The following is a 15,532-nucleotide window of genomic DNA, read 5'->3' on the forward strand; positions in this document are numbered from 1 at the left end:
TGATACCTGATCATAGAAATCCAACCCAAACACACATTTTTTTTAACTTGTATGTTAAAAAAACATATATATATATATATATATATATATATAAGTAGCTTTATAAGATAAGTAGCTTTTGTGGCTCTAGACAATTTCTTTTAATCAGATTTCATTTTTAGGGTGTTACTGTCACAGCAAATGTTTTACTACAGAAAATAAGCTTACATGTTTACATTTTTGTTACATTTGATCAAAGTGCTGGTGAGTCATCTGTTAAAAGAAAAAAAGAAAACCCTTAAGTTTGGTGTATTTTAGACTTGTCTACTGATATTTAATAATTGATGAACACTTTCTACTAATTTCTTTAACATATTTACATATTTCACCTTCAGGAAAAAAAAAATTTGGTTAGAATTAGAACAAACCTGAAACTACAGCAAGAAGAAAGCTCTGGTGTCCATCTCCAGATCCCCAGCGGCTGCTGGGTGGGAGGCAGGGTCGACCTTTTACGGGGTCTTGACAAAGTCTTGTCAATCCTCGTCAAGCAACTAATGAGACAGAGTGAAAAGTCTTCAGGAAGTCGTGGGAGCTGGTCTGTTTTGCAGTTTCAGCTTGACTGGATTTTAAAGCTTTCTGCAGATCATCTCAGGCTCAGCTGGATCAGGTGGAAGGATCTAAAAGTTGCATCTCCTCAGACGTTCTGGGGTTTGAGTTTCAGCCACTCAGGGGCTGCAGGTCAGCAGCTCAAGTCACAGATAAAAGTTGCAGGATACAGGCCTGGATATAACCCATGTTCCATGGTGCACCCTGCTGCTTGTTAAGCAACAGCTTACAGTACAGGTGAAGACCAAAGGGAACCCTCTGGTGGAAATGATCTGTCATTTATTTAAAGGGACACCTTAAAACCTTTATTCCTGAAGCTTTTCCATCTCTTTAGAAAACTAAACAAGCCGTCATTTATGACTGACAATCCCTACAGTGAGTGAATCTGTGGTTCTAAGAGATGGACGCTGGGGGACTGCAGCCTCAGAAACAATTTGTACTACAAACTTTATTTCTTTAAGAGGAAACATTTATTTATTTATTGCTTTCTTAGAACTTCTAGAATTTGGAACATCTACGGCTGAATTGTTGGAGTAAGTTGCTCATAGACAGTGTCCTGCATGTCTCATTATGAACTGGCTCTACCACGGCTGGTTAACAGAACCTGCAGAGAACTACTACAAACCCGTCATTTCAGTAGTCATGAACCAAACGTCTTCAACATGCAGGATATTTGTCCTAGAGGACTGACTTTGGACACACCCCACTCTTAGAGGACATTTTAACTCCACTTTTTCATGGCGGTGTCCTTGGTTCCCAAACACTTGATCACCTAACATACAAGGTTTCCCCAGTGACTTTTTTTATTGCATCAAAACTTGTTAAAAGATTCAGTTTGATTAAGCCTCAGATTGTGTCACTAAATTACATTTCCAAGTGTGAATTTGGAAAAATATACCAGAAAGTTGGCTTCGTGTGAGAACAGAGTAGGAAAACCTGGAGCTTCAAGGCCCAACACAACTATATTTCATATGCTGGTAATAGCATTAGTATGATTTTTGTTTTTAACCCAAATCTTTTAATTTATAAGCCTTTCAAACTGAAACACAGTTAAGTTGGGTTTGATTTCATTTCTAGATGCAAGTTAAAACCAGCTCACAGGAAGCCGCATAATCAACTTGTTAAAACAGGTAATTTTAACAAGTTGATTAAAATTACCTATATATAATTTTTTTTTTTTTTTTTTTAATTATATGTTTTTCATTTGAGTACCACAAAATACAACCCAGTTGAGAACCACAGCTATAGAAAAATCCTCATTAGGAGGTTCTGGTAAACTTGGAAAACAACACACAAAGCAAAAGGAGCCAAACAGCAGCAGAATGATTGCACATGTTTATGAAAAAAAAGCATACAACAGTATACAAATCCATGTTATATAATGATAAAATATATAGTTTAAGTACTTGGTTAGATAAAATTCAATTACATTTTTCTTTTCCTTGTTTTTTAATACAAGAGCAGACATCTGGCAGCTGTCAGAGCAACGTTCCAAGTTTTTCATAGTGGCTACAGTCATCAGAGTTCAACAGCTGAGCTCCCCCTGCTGGTGAAGCAAAGAACATCAACAACAGCCATGAAAAAGGCTTCAACAATCAGATCTTTAAGTTATCACTGAATACAAATTCTCATTTGCATATTCTAATGTTTTCATTAAAAATATACGCATGAACATGCATGACAGTCGTGACGGAAATTTAAATACTGAGTGGTTTCCTGCAGAAGAGCAGGAATCCATGAAGCTGCCATGTCACTGCAGACCTAGCTCGGCTTTTTGAGACCCCCCCACATCGTTCTGTAGTGTGAAGGATTTTGCGAAGAGTAGAAGAAGCTGGAGAAACAAAGAAAGTTGAGACCTAAAGGCATTGTTACATTCTCGCTTTCTTTCATCAGGTCACACCGCCGTTCCCTTTTCGTCGTCGCTTGTCCTGGTTGGATGCAGATGTATGTACTTTCTGATACGGAGAACCACGTAGACACAAAGCAAAACGTTCTCCTGACAACATGGAATTTCTGCTGAAAGTTGGGATTTATCTGAAGGCACAGGGAATAAGTTTGGGTGTGTCTTTGTGTTGGAGTTCGGTGTTTGAATCACAAGTCTGAGCCAGTCTCACATTCATCTGCTCGTTGTTTCAATACCTCTTAAGCTATTGTCAACAACCTGACGCCACATAGTCACACAGGGCATTTAGGAAGCTTGCATTCCGATGAACAAAGGACCTTGTTACTATTCTTTTCAACCTGGGCTGGAACTCTGTAGTGTGATCACATTTTCTACTCCAGTCCATGTGCAGGGATCTCAGCGGGGGGAACTTGGAAGAGTACATGTTTTAAAATGGACTCACACAGGTCCAGATCTGACAGAGTCCACTGATCCAAAGGTCCAACCTGGTTTTAAAGCAACAGTTTTTCAGGAACAGGATGAAGAGCAATGGTTTTTCAGATGATTCTGGAAACCTGGCTTTCTCCCAGGAGTCAATCTCCAAGTAATTTCAAAAGTTGGGACAACGCCTTTGCATTGTCTCAATGCAAAAGCATTGGGACAATGTCTGAGCTTCCTCGCAGACGTTTGATGCTTTAGTGGTAGCATGATCAGCTTCAAAAGAGAGCAATGAGGAAAAGATTGAGAAAGCATGACTTGTACAACAGAGCTGAAGATGTTCTCTTCTCCCTAAACATAACTCCAAAATTTCATCTAAATGATGCACCAAACTTCCAGAGCTGTCCATTGAACACATTTGGGCAAAGAAGAAGTGTTTGACCATTATTCCCAGCAGTGCAACACCTCCTTCCACCTGCAAAGTACAGTGGTGGAGGACTGATGATCTGGGCCTCCTTTGCAGTCACAGAAGCTGGGCGTCACACTTCCTATGATCTCCTCTACGCTCCAAAGTGTTCCTCGTGAGGTAAGCTGCCTGCAGCTAGGCTACAACCGTGTCAAAGCCAACAATAAAGTGAGATTTTATCCTTGGTGTAAATTACATCATTTCTGCCAAAGGAGAACGTTGAGTCTACTGAATAATAGGGCGCCCTTAGTCTTTCATCAACAGCTCCTCCATTTTGCATTTATTTAATAAATTGCAGCAGAATGAAGAAACTATGTTTTTACCTGAAGATAGATTTTAAATTCTCAGGACTTGCTAACAGCTACATCTCTTTTATCATGTTCTGATTTATGAACGCCTTAGAATTAAAACAAGATGCACTTAGTTTTTACGACGACTTATGAAATTTTAGAAATGCTTGTGAAGCAACAAAGGCATATATAGTTATAAAAATCAAAGAAAAAATATCCTGGCGCCCCCTACTGGACTGAAAACAGCTTTATATAAGCTTCGAGATTATTCTTTTTATACTGCAATTATTTCCTCAAGCATGTTGAGCACAACAATCTCAACAATTTGAAAAATGTATGCTAGTTTGTGACTGACACCTAGTGGTTGTGTTTGGTATTACATTTCAGAACCACCAGGATCAGTTCAGGTCCGACAGTAAATAGTGGCTGCAGAAGGTGTTCTGATCAGATACAAACATCATTATATGGTGTTATAAATTTATTTTGGGCTGAATCATCTACTGCATATGCTTTCAATTAGCAGGTATTCTTTCACTAGAAATACCATTTTCTATGTTGGAATCGGGAGGCTGAACGTTCTGCTGCATGTTTGCTCAGTCTTTTCTGGTTTTATAGAATCAGCTGAATGGCTTGCAATTAAACACTTGTGTGAGGGTGAGGTCCAGATGGGATCGGGTGCAGCGGAGTGCTCGCCTGATCGATGCTCATGTTCAAACACAAAATCTCTAGAATCATTTTCCCAAGAAGTGCATTTCTATAGACTGCACAGAGATGAACATATGGCGATGCATTCTGCATATGAGGGGTTTCAAGAGCCAAAGCATTCTGATGTAACAAACAAACCTAAAAAAAAAAAAGGCACATAAAAAAATCAAACAAATAAATATACAATTACATCAACCAGTTTGACAGTTTCATTTAAAATGTACAGATTTCATCTGATATCTTATTCATTTGAAGGCACAGTTCAATATTTTTACCCAGATTATTAAGTCTTTTAGAAAAACTTTAGTGATTGCAATACAACATCAAGTTCAGATGTGTTGGAAGGAGCTCAGGTTTCCCTTATAAAACATCTTTGGTTGGCTCCATCTGCATCCTGGTAAACACGCTTGCAAATTCATACTTCATTGTTACTACGGTATATCGTCACGAAAGCAACAGCCGATAAGCAGAGAGAAAAGCATTTGTGTAATTGTACAAAGAAGTATAAAACACATGTATAATATTAGAACATATGCGTTGTGGATAAGCACTGATACAGGCAAACTATACTGAGTTTGTGTCGCCATGCAGTCGATGGACGAGGCTGCGTTCTACTCCATGAGAGCAGGATTGATGAAGATTCCTCGAGCCTGAGCGGAGACTCTGCTGTTCTGCTGAATGGACGAAAAACATGTCAGCAAAGGGGCGGAGCAACAAATGCATCCAAACATTCTGCCAAAGTTAAATATTCAATTTTATAATTATTTCTGCAGGTCTTTAAACTTTTTATGTGGATTTTACATTCAATTGCTTCTTGTGTTTTTTTTGTTGTTGATGGAAATAGAATGATGGCAGCACTTTGCTCTGCTACTTCATTCATATAGATGACTGAGTGTGTTCCAGAAAGAGCCATGTAAGCCCAACCATGACATAATGGTCAGGCTTGAAACTGTTTAATCGTGGAACACCGTTTGGGGTCTTTCTTTGCTTTCCTCGAAGCTCACCTTTGTCTCATTACTCTGTAAAACCTTTATTCTTAATTTTCAATCTGCTTTCCTGAACTTAATCTTAATGAGTCCTTGAGGACTCTACAATTTTCAGATTTTGGCAAAAGAAATATTGAGTCAACTTCAGAATTATTGGAAGAGCCTCAATGAAAAAATTCCAGTCTGGTTTGAAATCTGTCCAGAATGTTGATCTTTCTGCCATGGATTATAATTCCGTACTTTCATCGTCTGAACAGATGGATACGCTCAAATTCTCGGTTCCATCCTGGTTTAAACCAAGCAGGAACTTTTCAGTTCCTCTTGGTAACTTAGGGGTACCACAAGGATTTGTTGTGGGTCCACATCCGTTACATTTTGTTATGTTCCCTGTGGGTTCTACCCTCTTTCTATTGCTTTGCTGATGATATTCAGAGTTACCCACCAGTTGAACCAGAGAGGACCAGTCCAATGCAACAGCTCCTGAACTAAATGTTAGTTAAGTTCAAATTTAAATTTTCTTAATCTTTGTCAACATGAAGCAGAAACTGTTAGTTTTTAGTGTGCAGCATCTCTGATGCCTCTGGGCTCTAAACGTTCACTTGGCCTTTATCTTTGATCTTTTTTTTTAGATTGGACAAAGACAATCTCTGAAGTTGTTCAATCCAGATTTTTCCTGCTCCAGCTTGCTAAACTAAAGCTGTACTTATCCTGTGGCATAACTAGGAGTGATTCATGCATATTTTACATCACACTTGGACTTTGGCAATGCCCTGTGTGCTGGTCTGGACCAGTCTTTGTTCCAGTGCCATCGTCTCAGATTACAGCCGTCTTGTTTAGTTCATATTTTTGTAATCAGCAAGCTCATTATGATCCGCCAACACGTTTTAAAGAACCAGACTAAATTAGGTTTAAAATTAATCTAATTTGCAGTGAAGGACTGGTGACCTGTCCAGGGTGACCCCGCCTTTTGCCTGTTGACCGCTGGAGTTGGGCACCAGCTCCCCTGGAGACCCCAACAGGGATAAGGATGTAAGATAATGGATGGATGAATCCAAATTGAGTGATTTTATTTTTTCTCTGCTTGATTAGAAAAAAAAACAAAAAAAAAACAAACACATGGCATTAATTACAATATGGCCATTAAACTTTTTCCAAGTAATTTTTTTAGAAATACAATTGTGTTTGTTTATTTTAACTAATTCATGTCGTAGCTCTGATTATTCTTGCCACACAGTAAAATCTTGTTCACCATTTGATCATGAGGTCTGAGGAATTGGAGGAGTTAGAACCTAAACCAGTGTATCACATGCTAACTGGGTGACAGTGAGACATTTAAACTGTTCAAGCTGTTCAGTGTGCCATCTCTTTCTGGAGCTCATTCTGTGCTTGTAGTGGTGTGTTATCAGGGCCGTTTACCTGCGTCTGTGTGTTGCTGTCCAGGTAGTGCTGTACGTTACAGGAGTCCTCTGCAGGGGCCATGCCAGGGGCCAGAGGGCCGATGTTGGCCATCTCCTGGTTGATGGCTGAGGGGCCCACTGGAAGCTCACTGTGGCTCCACCGTAGGTAGCTGGAACTCTGATCCAGAGTCACATTGGCCCCGTTGAGGTCTGGGGGACCATAATGAGATAAAAGTTTTACCCCTGCTGGGTCGGAGGAAAAGTGCTGCTGGAACATGCAGCTGCTGTGGGGGTCCTGGCTGCTGGCTGGCCCCGGATCCCCTTGCTCCAGGTGTCTCAGTCTGCGGACGCTGCCTGGACAGAAGCCAGAACTAGGGAATGTTTGGCTCCCTGGATGTTGGCTCTGGAATGTGGACATGGACTCATGTCCGTTCTGGATGATGCCAGCATGCGTCTGTGTCTGCTGCTGGCTCTGAGGCCACTGCTGCACAGGAGCGCTGTGGTTCTCACACACCAGACCCTTCTGCAGAAACTTTGGATCACAGCCACCAGGAGGTGTGGAGGTGAAGTTGCTATAGGGAATTGTGTGTGGCAGGACAGTTTTTACACCAGGTGCCGTGTTGCTCGGATGTTGAGCAGAGTTGTGCAGGATCTGGCCAGTTGCTAGTTCTGGTCCCTCCATGCTGCTTCCCAGCTGCAGGAGCCGCTGGGCCTGAACAGAACTGCCCTGAGAACATCCGGCTGGCATGATGGATGCCTGCTGCTTCTGGCAGGGTTGGGTAGAAGGGAAGGCCTCTGTCACTGAGTTCTTGGGTACAGTGAGCGCTGGGAGATCTATAGCCGGGCTGAAGATGTCATGCAGCTGCAGCTGCTGCAGCGTTGGCACACTGCTGTCAGTGTGACCCTGTTGGGACTGTTTGTGGCTCCTGCTGCCCATCAGAGCGGACTCCACCAGACTCTGGCTTGAAGCCACCGAGTCATCTAGGTGTTCATAGCAGCTGCTGACCGGGGAGTAAGAACAACTGGGGTTGGGAGTCTGGAAGAGCTGTGGCTCACACAGTTCAGAGGTTGAGAAATTGTTGACCTCTGTAAGGCAGCTCGAGGTGAGGCTGTCCAAGCACTCCCCCACCCTCTCTTTGAACACCAAGTCAATAAAGTCTACGATCTCATCGGTGATGAAGTTGTCCAGATCCGAGCCAGAACTTCTCTGAGGATCCTCTTCCTGGTGGAACCTCTTAAAGCAGTTTTCCAACTCCATCAGCTCAGAATCGTCCACCTCCAGGTTCCCCAGAATGTCCTCAAAGTCTCCGCTGTGACTCAGCTTCTCCAGGCTGTCGATTACAGCCAGCACTGACTGCTTGGCCTCCTCCTTCACCAGCACGGGTTCAGCTGTCATCTCTGGTGAGTTCTTCTCCTGCCACTCGTTACTGGCTACAGCGACCAGGGCGTGGGTGTCCCTGAAGACCTCGTCCACAGGTAGGGGGACGTCCACCGCCTGGCTGTACATGCTTTCATCCTGATTCATGAAGCAGCCCAGAAGGGAAGTGGGGGGCATTTCCCTCTTGGTATTTCCGCTGTCAAACATTTTGTCAAACTGGAACTGTGAGATGTCCATGGTTGGCCCAGTGTTGTAGAGAATGGCCTCTCCCGTGGTGCAGCTGAAGGGCAGCTGCAGCCGCCGCTGTCGCAGGTACTCCTCTCCCTCAGCGTTGCTGAAACAAAGAAGGCAGAACACATGAGGACTGGCTCCCGGCTGCTTTAGACCTGGTTCTGATAGATTTAACATTCCGCCAGCTGTCGGTGCGTCCAGCTACTCACGTTAAAGCTTTCTGGTATGCAATGATGAACTCAGGTCTCCCTCCTTTGAAGATGAGCTTGGCGTTAGAGTTCACCCATATCCAGCCGTTGGATTTGGTGAGCAGTCTGAACACAGTCAGACCGCTCTCTCCTGTTTTAATCACTGTCACAATAAACACACACTTTCAGTTAGAAAAATGGCATTTTGACAGTGTTCTCAAATAAGGCAAATACTGTCGGTAAATAATGGCTCCTGCAGTGACGCCGACATTTGATCAAATAGCTCTCCAGAAGGAAATAAACCGTAAAGTTAAATTTAAGACAGATTACGACGTCAACTGTGGCAAAACACAAACCTTGTTTTATTTTATTGCAATTTTATGTGACGGACCAATACATATTAGTACGGTGTAGTAGATCGTTTTAATGTGGGGAAGTGTACTCTTACTATTTTAAGATAGTAAACTGAACGTTGCTGTTTGAGATGTTTTAAAATCTAACCCCGATTTTAAACTTGTCTACAGCGTCCTCCACAACCCGTGTTGCTTGGTCTTCATGATGCTGGTTATTCACCAACGTCTTGTTTCCACTGATCAGTGTGGCACGAGTTGATACAGCTCAGTATGCTAGCTCATGGTTTGGTGTATTCAGGAGAGCATTTCGAAGGCAGGATTAAACCCAAAGGCCCGATGTGACGCCATACTAGTGCAACGAGAAACATTGTCCGTCTCATGCTTGTTGCAAGCAGGGATGTTTTTCTGTCCATTACCCTGACTGCACCGTCTTTGTCCTAGGGAACTTTATTTACTAATTACTTAACTACTGGAAGGCAGCTGGTTGCACTTCATTTTACTTTGAGGTATCTGAGTAAAGACCCCATCAAAACAAATTAAAGATGTGAATATATTTGCAAGACACTGTGGCTCCTTGTTAAATAAACATCAGTGTTACTGGGTCTCCATTTAGCGTTTGCTTGTGATGCAGAGAAGACAAGTGAGCAGCGAACATACTGCGGATGTGGTTGTCAGCGCAGTACATCATGTCAGCGGCATGGATGAACTGGTAGCCCGAGCCTTTCATACACAGCTCCGTCTCAGAATAACCCAGGATGATCTTCCCCCTGCAGAAACAACCAAGCAGAGTGATGTTAGAGTACTGGTTCAACTGGTCTCCATGCCAACCAAACTTTCACCTTTCACTGACAGCACAGGAGCTAAAAACACCTCGACTGAATTCGATACGACTTCCGAATTAAACTCTTTCTTTGCAGATGGTACTGGGCTCTTAGGAGCTACTCGACTGTTCTGTAATGAAAACCACGGACCTGCTGTCGACGCCAGTGGGTGTGAAGTCCAGCTTGTGCCTCGTCTGGAAGAGGAGCATTTTGGCTCTGATCTCCACGATTGATGGAGACTGGACAGGCACAGCGATGGCAAACAGAGCTAGCTGGACACTTTTACAGCTCTCACTGTCCCTGGAAAGGTTTTGACCATGGAGGTACTTCAAGCGCCCATGGAACTTCAGGGCCTGTTTCAAAAGAGGATTAGAGTTACATGCTGGTTTTAGGACTTTATTTTCATTCCTGAATCAAGCATGGACAAACCAGGAAGCCGGAGGAGTTGTCCAAGAGACATCGGAAGCGACAGACAAAGTTCCTCTCCAGGAAGGAGGAGTTGTCAGGGGGGAGCTGCTCTGGGTTGTACATCACTGCATTTCCACAGTTCTGGGAGACTAAGATAGAAACACAGACCAAACATATCTGGAAGCAAGCATGGAGCTCTGAAACTCACAGCAAGTCAAATAGACAGTGGTTCTTATTTCATACGGTTCTTGCTCATTCCGTCACCACTTACAGTCTGCATCTGAGGCGACTGGAGGAGGGTTTAAGGCAAAGTGGAGCTGCTCTCTGAACATGACTCGGTCGTCAGTGTGGATGAGCTCAAACACACTCTGGTGGACCACATCTGACTGTGGGGAGACAGACAACTGTGTCAGGTCTTACTGGCAACATTCAGAACTGAAGCAACATGGGAGTTCAGACATAACAGTTTAACTTTTAGGGGTTTTGAGCTACGGTGAAGTTTAAATTATAATTCTTGATTATATCCAGCTTGTTTGGTCTGGAGATGAAGGGAACAAACAGCAGTTGGAAAATTATGTGATTAAACCCGATGCAATAAAGCAACTAAATGCTAAATTAAAACAAACTTAAAAATGTCCATGTGCATGATTGTTTTTCTCGTGTCTTTCTACCAAAGATTAGATGACAAAAGTTTTCAGTTTGGTGCTTTGATCTCAACTAACCCATTTTTTTTAAAGATAATTTTGTTTACAGGGATTCAGTGTCTTACTTATTGTTACTTTGTTTTGTTTATTTATTTTGGATACCTAAAATGTCTCCACTGTTAAATGTTCTTTAGAAATTAAAGTTTATTGAGCTTTAAGAGGATGAACTTGCATTATTTGGCCATAAGCATGATACTACTAGAAAATCACCTCAACAATAATATTTTAGTTTAACACAATAAAAAATTAATTGTTAAGCAAAATCTGTTATTGTTATGATAGGCCTAGATATGAGTACACTAACAGTTTGGGTTATATTTAGCAAAAGATTTAAAAAAACAAATGCAGAGGTAACGTCTAAAAACCAAACTCCACCCCGTGTTCACAGAGACTAAATTAGCTGGGGGGGGCAATGTGTAGTTTGGGGGCCATTTCTGGCCCTCTGAATGAATTTGAATGCCCCTGATCTGAATATTAGAAAGTCTGGCCTGCAAACAAAGATGGTTGACACTGATGGATACTTTATCATCTTTTATGAGGATATTTGTCCAGGCAAATGAAATTTTATTAAAATAAAAACAATGTAGGGTTTGAATAATATTCTTTTAATCGCTAACTAGCAGCTTCTTCTCAAAGCTGATATTGTAATCTTTAGTCAGGTGATGACTCCTGGTGTTTATTAAATCCCTATATGTAAAACATTTTGTGTGCACCAGTAGTGATGTACAGAGTGCCTTTTTAATCACATTTTAATTTAAATTATGGTTAAAGGGGGTAATAATTTAGTAATTCTGCAGGTTTTTTTTAAATTGTGCAGCAATTTCTGTTTATATTTGTGAATTATGCAGCATAATAATCAAACACTCTAGTGAATGGGTCTGGTTTCTCAGAAATGCGTGATAAACACGGCCTAAGCAGGACAGGCGGGCCTCTGTCTCACCTGATGGAAGCCCAGGTAGTCTTTGATGGTAGGGGAGGTGTAAAACACCATTCCTTCAGATGTCACCACCAACACGAAGCCGTTAAGCGCCTGCACAGGGAACACAAAAGACATGAATCACCACAACTGAGAGAAACTCAACCAGGACAAAATAGTTGGGATGTGTAGCTTGGCTCTGAAATCTAAGCTGCCCATTAAAACAATGAAAATACATGTGACTGATGTAGCTATTTCCTACCCATCACTGATTTTAACTGCAGAATGAACAGACTTGGTTTAGATCAACATCATTACACTAACACACCTGAACATAGAGCCAGAACTGCACTGGAATGGCTCAGAGCTAACAACATTCAAATGAAAGGTCTATGGAAAACGTATTTTCTTCATCCAGTCTAACTGAGTTTGAGCTAATTGGAAAGACGAATGAGCAAAAACAGTAGTTTGTTGATATGCGACGCAACCTGCAGAGACCCTCAGCTACACATGTCAAATTTTTATTGGTAAAAAAATATTACCATGAATCTCCACATCCTAATTACACATTACATGTAGCTGCTATCTCAAATAAAACGGCAAAAAAGCCGTAGACTGGCATCGTCATGTGACAAAATGTGAACAACTTCTGCTTGGTGTGAATATATTCCCAGTGTAATGTGTTTGCTTCAGTTTTACATGTTGTTTTAGTTAGTAGTTAGAAAGCTGAAAGTGTCCAATCAGGAAGTGATCCTGCGCACAGCTGCTGGGTTATACATCAGAACCTTGGTGACCCAGCTGTTGTCAGATGAGTGCAGCGCTGACGGCTTCAGTAACCGTTTCTCCACGGGGTTAACTCGTCCTCTCACCTGCAGCAGCAGCTCTCCTTCAGAGAAGCCAGTGGAGTCCATCTTCTGCCCGTTGACCCCCAGTGGCACCCGGCTGCCGTTACCGTTCTTCATGGAAGCTGTGCAGGAGGAGAAACACAGAAGTGGTGAGCACACAGGCATCATCTAAATGATCAAAACAGAAAATGAAACCTTGTTTTATCAAAAAGCTGCATTCACCCTTTGGAATGACTTTTCATGCAGACAGTAAGGAGAGCTTCAGGTTCAGGCTTACTGTAGAAAGCTTGTTATGATCTTGTGACAATCCTGTCAGCTCCCACTGGAATAACTTTAAAACTGATCCATAAATATCGCCATCCGTAATTGCTTCCATAAACGAAGCTCTGCTTTGAGACGTCTATGTTCTTCTTCTGTGCATGCGGTCGTAAACCGTGCACAGAAGTCTCATTGCGGTCCGGTTTAATTAGTAGCATGGACGATCATGCCAAAAAAAAAAAAATAATTTGATTCCAGCAAAAAAAATCTAAATTGAGCATCAAGACCTGGTGTGTGAACTGAACACAATCTCAACATAATGATTACTACTGATTATCTCAAGCTCTGTGCTGAAATGTGTCGTGTTTTACAGTTTCTAATGGCTCTATGGGTTTTATGGGCCCTGCTTCCAACTGGACCACATTAATTTTGCAGGATTTCCGAGACTAAAGCAAGTTGACAGAATGGTCAACAGAGGAGCACATTCATTAGCTCCCAGTGAACAAAGCCATCATGGACCACTGTTGCCATTACAAAACCAAGGTGAGAATGATTGGTGGCTGCGCCATCAGAAAGCTTGTTTGAGGTTCACTCATAACCTGCCCAGGCTGCATACAGAACTACCAGCTCAGTGTTTGCTTTAGGCTTGCCTTGGCGTCTTCTCCATGCTAGTCCCCTCTCAGTGTGGATCATTTTCCTCTAGCAGCCCTGCATGTTGCATCATGTTCACAGTAGAGTCTTCCTGTTGCTCCAACACATGCACACCCTGCTGTAATAAGCATCTCCACCAGATTCTTCCATTGTAACAGTAGATATGTGTTGTTCTTCCGAGTCCTCCCATAAAGTCATGGCATGGCTTTGCAGACTGTTTATGTCTTTGAAAGCAACAGTTGTTCCTGCATCCCCTGGAAAGTCTATAGGTTTGATTATGAAGCAAAGACAATAAAATAGGCTCATCTGTACTAGTTTTCTAGTTCAAATACCTGAGTACACATGAAATAAGACAAAACTAACTTACCAGTAACTTTTTAGCAAGATATGGGAGCTTGTTTTAAGACAGTGGTGCCCTAACCTGGTCCTCAAGTAGCCCTGTCCTGCATGTCTTAGATGAGTCTCTGTTCCAGCATACCTGATTGAAATGACTGAACGACCTTCTCTGCAGCCACCAAACGCTGCAGCAGCCTGTTGAGTCAAGGGTTTGGAAACAGGACAGAGAAACTGGAGGACCGGGTTTGGGAAGCACTAAATGAAAAATGACTAGTTCCACTTATGATATGGAGAAAGTGTCTTGTTATAAGTGAAATAATCTGACAGTGTCCTTTTCTAAATCAATATTATGGAATTACTGACTGAAAACGAGCTCCGATGCTCAAAAGTTACAGTAAGTTTGTTTTGTCTTATCTTAAGTGTATTAAGTCATTTGCAGTAGAAACTAAACAAAAATACTTAGTAAGATTTAGTGTTTTTGCAGTGTGCAGCTCAGCAAGACCTCTAAGAGAAGGAAAACTGATCTGCCACCATGTCTATCCACACACACACACACACACACACACACACACACACACACACACACACACACACACACACACACACAAACGCACACGCACACGCATACACACTTTTCTGAATCTGTCCGTAGGGAGTTTAGCCAATGAGAATGTTTCCTTATCTGGATGGCCACTACAGGAAGATCCCAGGATCCGGCCTCTCCCTGAATGGCTGACCAGGCCAGTCACGCAACTTTGTAAAGGAGGGAAGGGCCTTTCAGAGCTCCTCCTCCACGCACAGACACACGCGCACACACACACACGCACGCACGCACGCACGCACGCACACGCACACACACACTGACAACAAGCAACACCTCCTTCCTGATGGAAACCTGCAACTGTTCAAAACAACTGCCCACTGCTGTGCCTTGTTCTGTTCAGGGTTTCTGTGAGTAACTGGGCCTCCGTGTGGCACAGCTTGTTTTCTTTCTTCTCTGTGCTCTTCCTCCACAACATTTTCCATTGCCAGCAGTCTTGCGGTGTATGTTGCTGCTGTGTGTAGAGGCGCTGCAGCGGGACAAAGGGCTGGGTAATGATACTGTGAGAGCAGACATCCCTCAGTAAAAAACACGGAGCCCAAGCCAAAGCAGCAGTCATTCCTCTCATTTTCTTCGACCCACCAAAGCTTATCCAAGCCACAATATTACGATGTTTTATCTCCTGCTGCGTCTACAGTGGGAATGTTTTTGTGCAGGTTGAGAGAAAAGCACTTTTAGCATGAGATCACACTTGCACATCTGGACCTTTCACCACAGCTGGAGAGAGAAACAGCTGATGATCTATCTTATGTGCTTACCAACATGTCGGCATGGCTGACCACCCGGTCTGGATTTAAAAAGGAAACTCTTTTCTGCTCTGACTAAACCAGAAGGAGTCACAACTGAAACGTCTCGTGCAAACACCCACATCTGTGTTTGTTTAAAGCTATGACTAAGACAAAGGTGTTGTGATCTGGTTGGCATCATCAGAAACCCGAGAGCCCCAGAGCAACAGGTAGTTCAAAGTCTCATTACCAGGAAAACTGAACTAAACAAAGGCATTTTACAGGCCGCAGATCGTCCTGCAGCCTGACCCTCCGACTCCATCGGGTTTCAGAGTAACCCGACACCACCACCAAGCTCTAACTTCCTG

At 42.6% G+C, this 15,532-nt stretch overlaps 1 protein-coding gene across 2 annotated transcripts in view; it reads right to left on the reverse strand.

Annotated features, from left to right (window-relative positions):
- Positions 1 to 1,906: 1,906 nt before the first annotated feature.
- Positions 1,907 to 15,532, reverse strand: part of LOC106916756 (aryl hydrocarbon receptor-like) — a 34,599-nt gene continuing 20,973 nt past the window's right edge. Inside the window, exons 3-11 of one of the 2 annotated variants that reach the window (XM_014985256.2) lie at positions 12,618 to 12,715; positions 11,773 to 11,862; positions 10,400 to 10,514; positions 10,150 to 10,277; positions 9,871 to 10,073; positions 9,557 to 9,666; positions 8,568 to 8,709; positions 6,769 to 8,461; positions 1,907 to 5,037 (exon numbers count right to left, since the gene is read on the reverse strand). In XM_014985256.2, the coding sequence (XP_014840742.2) occupies positions 4,978 to 5,037; positions 6,769 to 8,461; positions 8,568 to 8,709; positions 9,557 to 9,666; positions 9,871 to 10,073; positions 10,150 to 10,277; positions 10,400 to 10,514; positions 11,773 to 11,862; positions 12,618 to 12,715 (2,639 nt within the window). In that variant the 3' untranslated portion in view covers positions 1,907 to 4,977. Of the gene's footprint in view, positions 5,041 to 6,768; positions 8,462 to 8,567; positions 8,710 to 9,556; positions 9,667 to 9,870; positions 10,074 to 10,149; positions 10,278 to 10,399; positions 10,515 to 11,772; positions 11,863 to 12,617; positions 12,716 to 15,532 lie in introns of both variants that reach the window. The other variant, XM_014985255.2, reaches the window with a different exon arrangement.

Source organism: Poecilia mexicana, unplaced genomic scaffold (genome assembly GCF_051168715.1).
Source record: "Poecilia mexicana isolate PSO_F unplaced genomic scaffold, ASM5116871v1 scaffold_2, whole genome shotgun sequence".
Taxonomy (NCBI): Eukaryota; Metazoa; Chordata; class Actinopteri; order Cyprinodontiformes; family Poeciliidae; genus Poecilia; species Poecilia mexicana.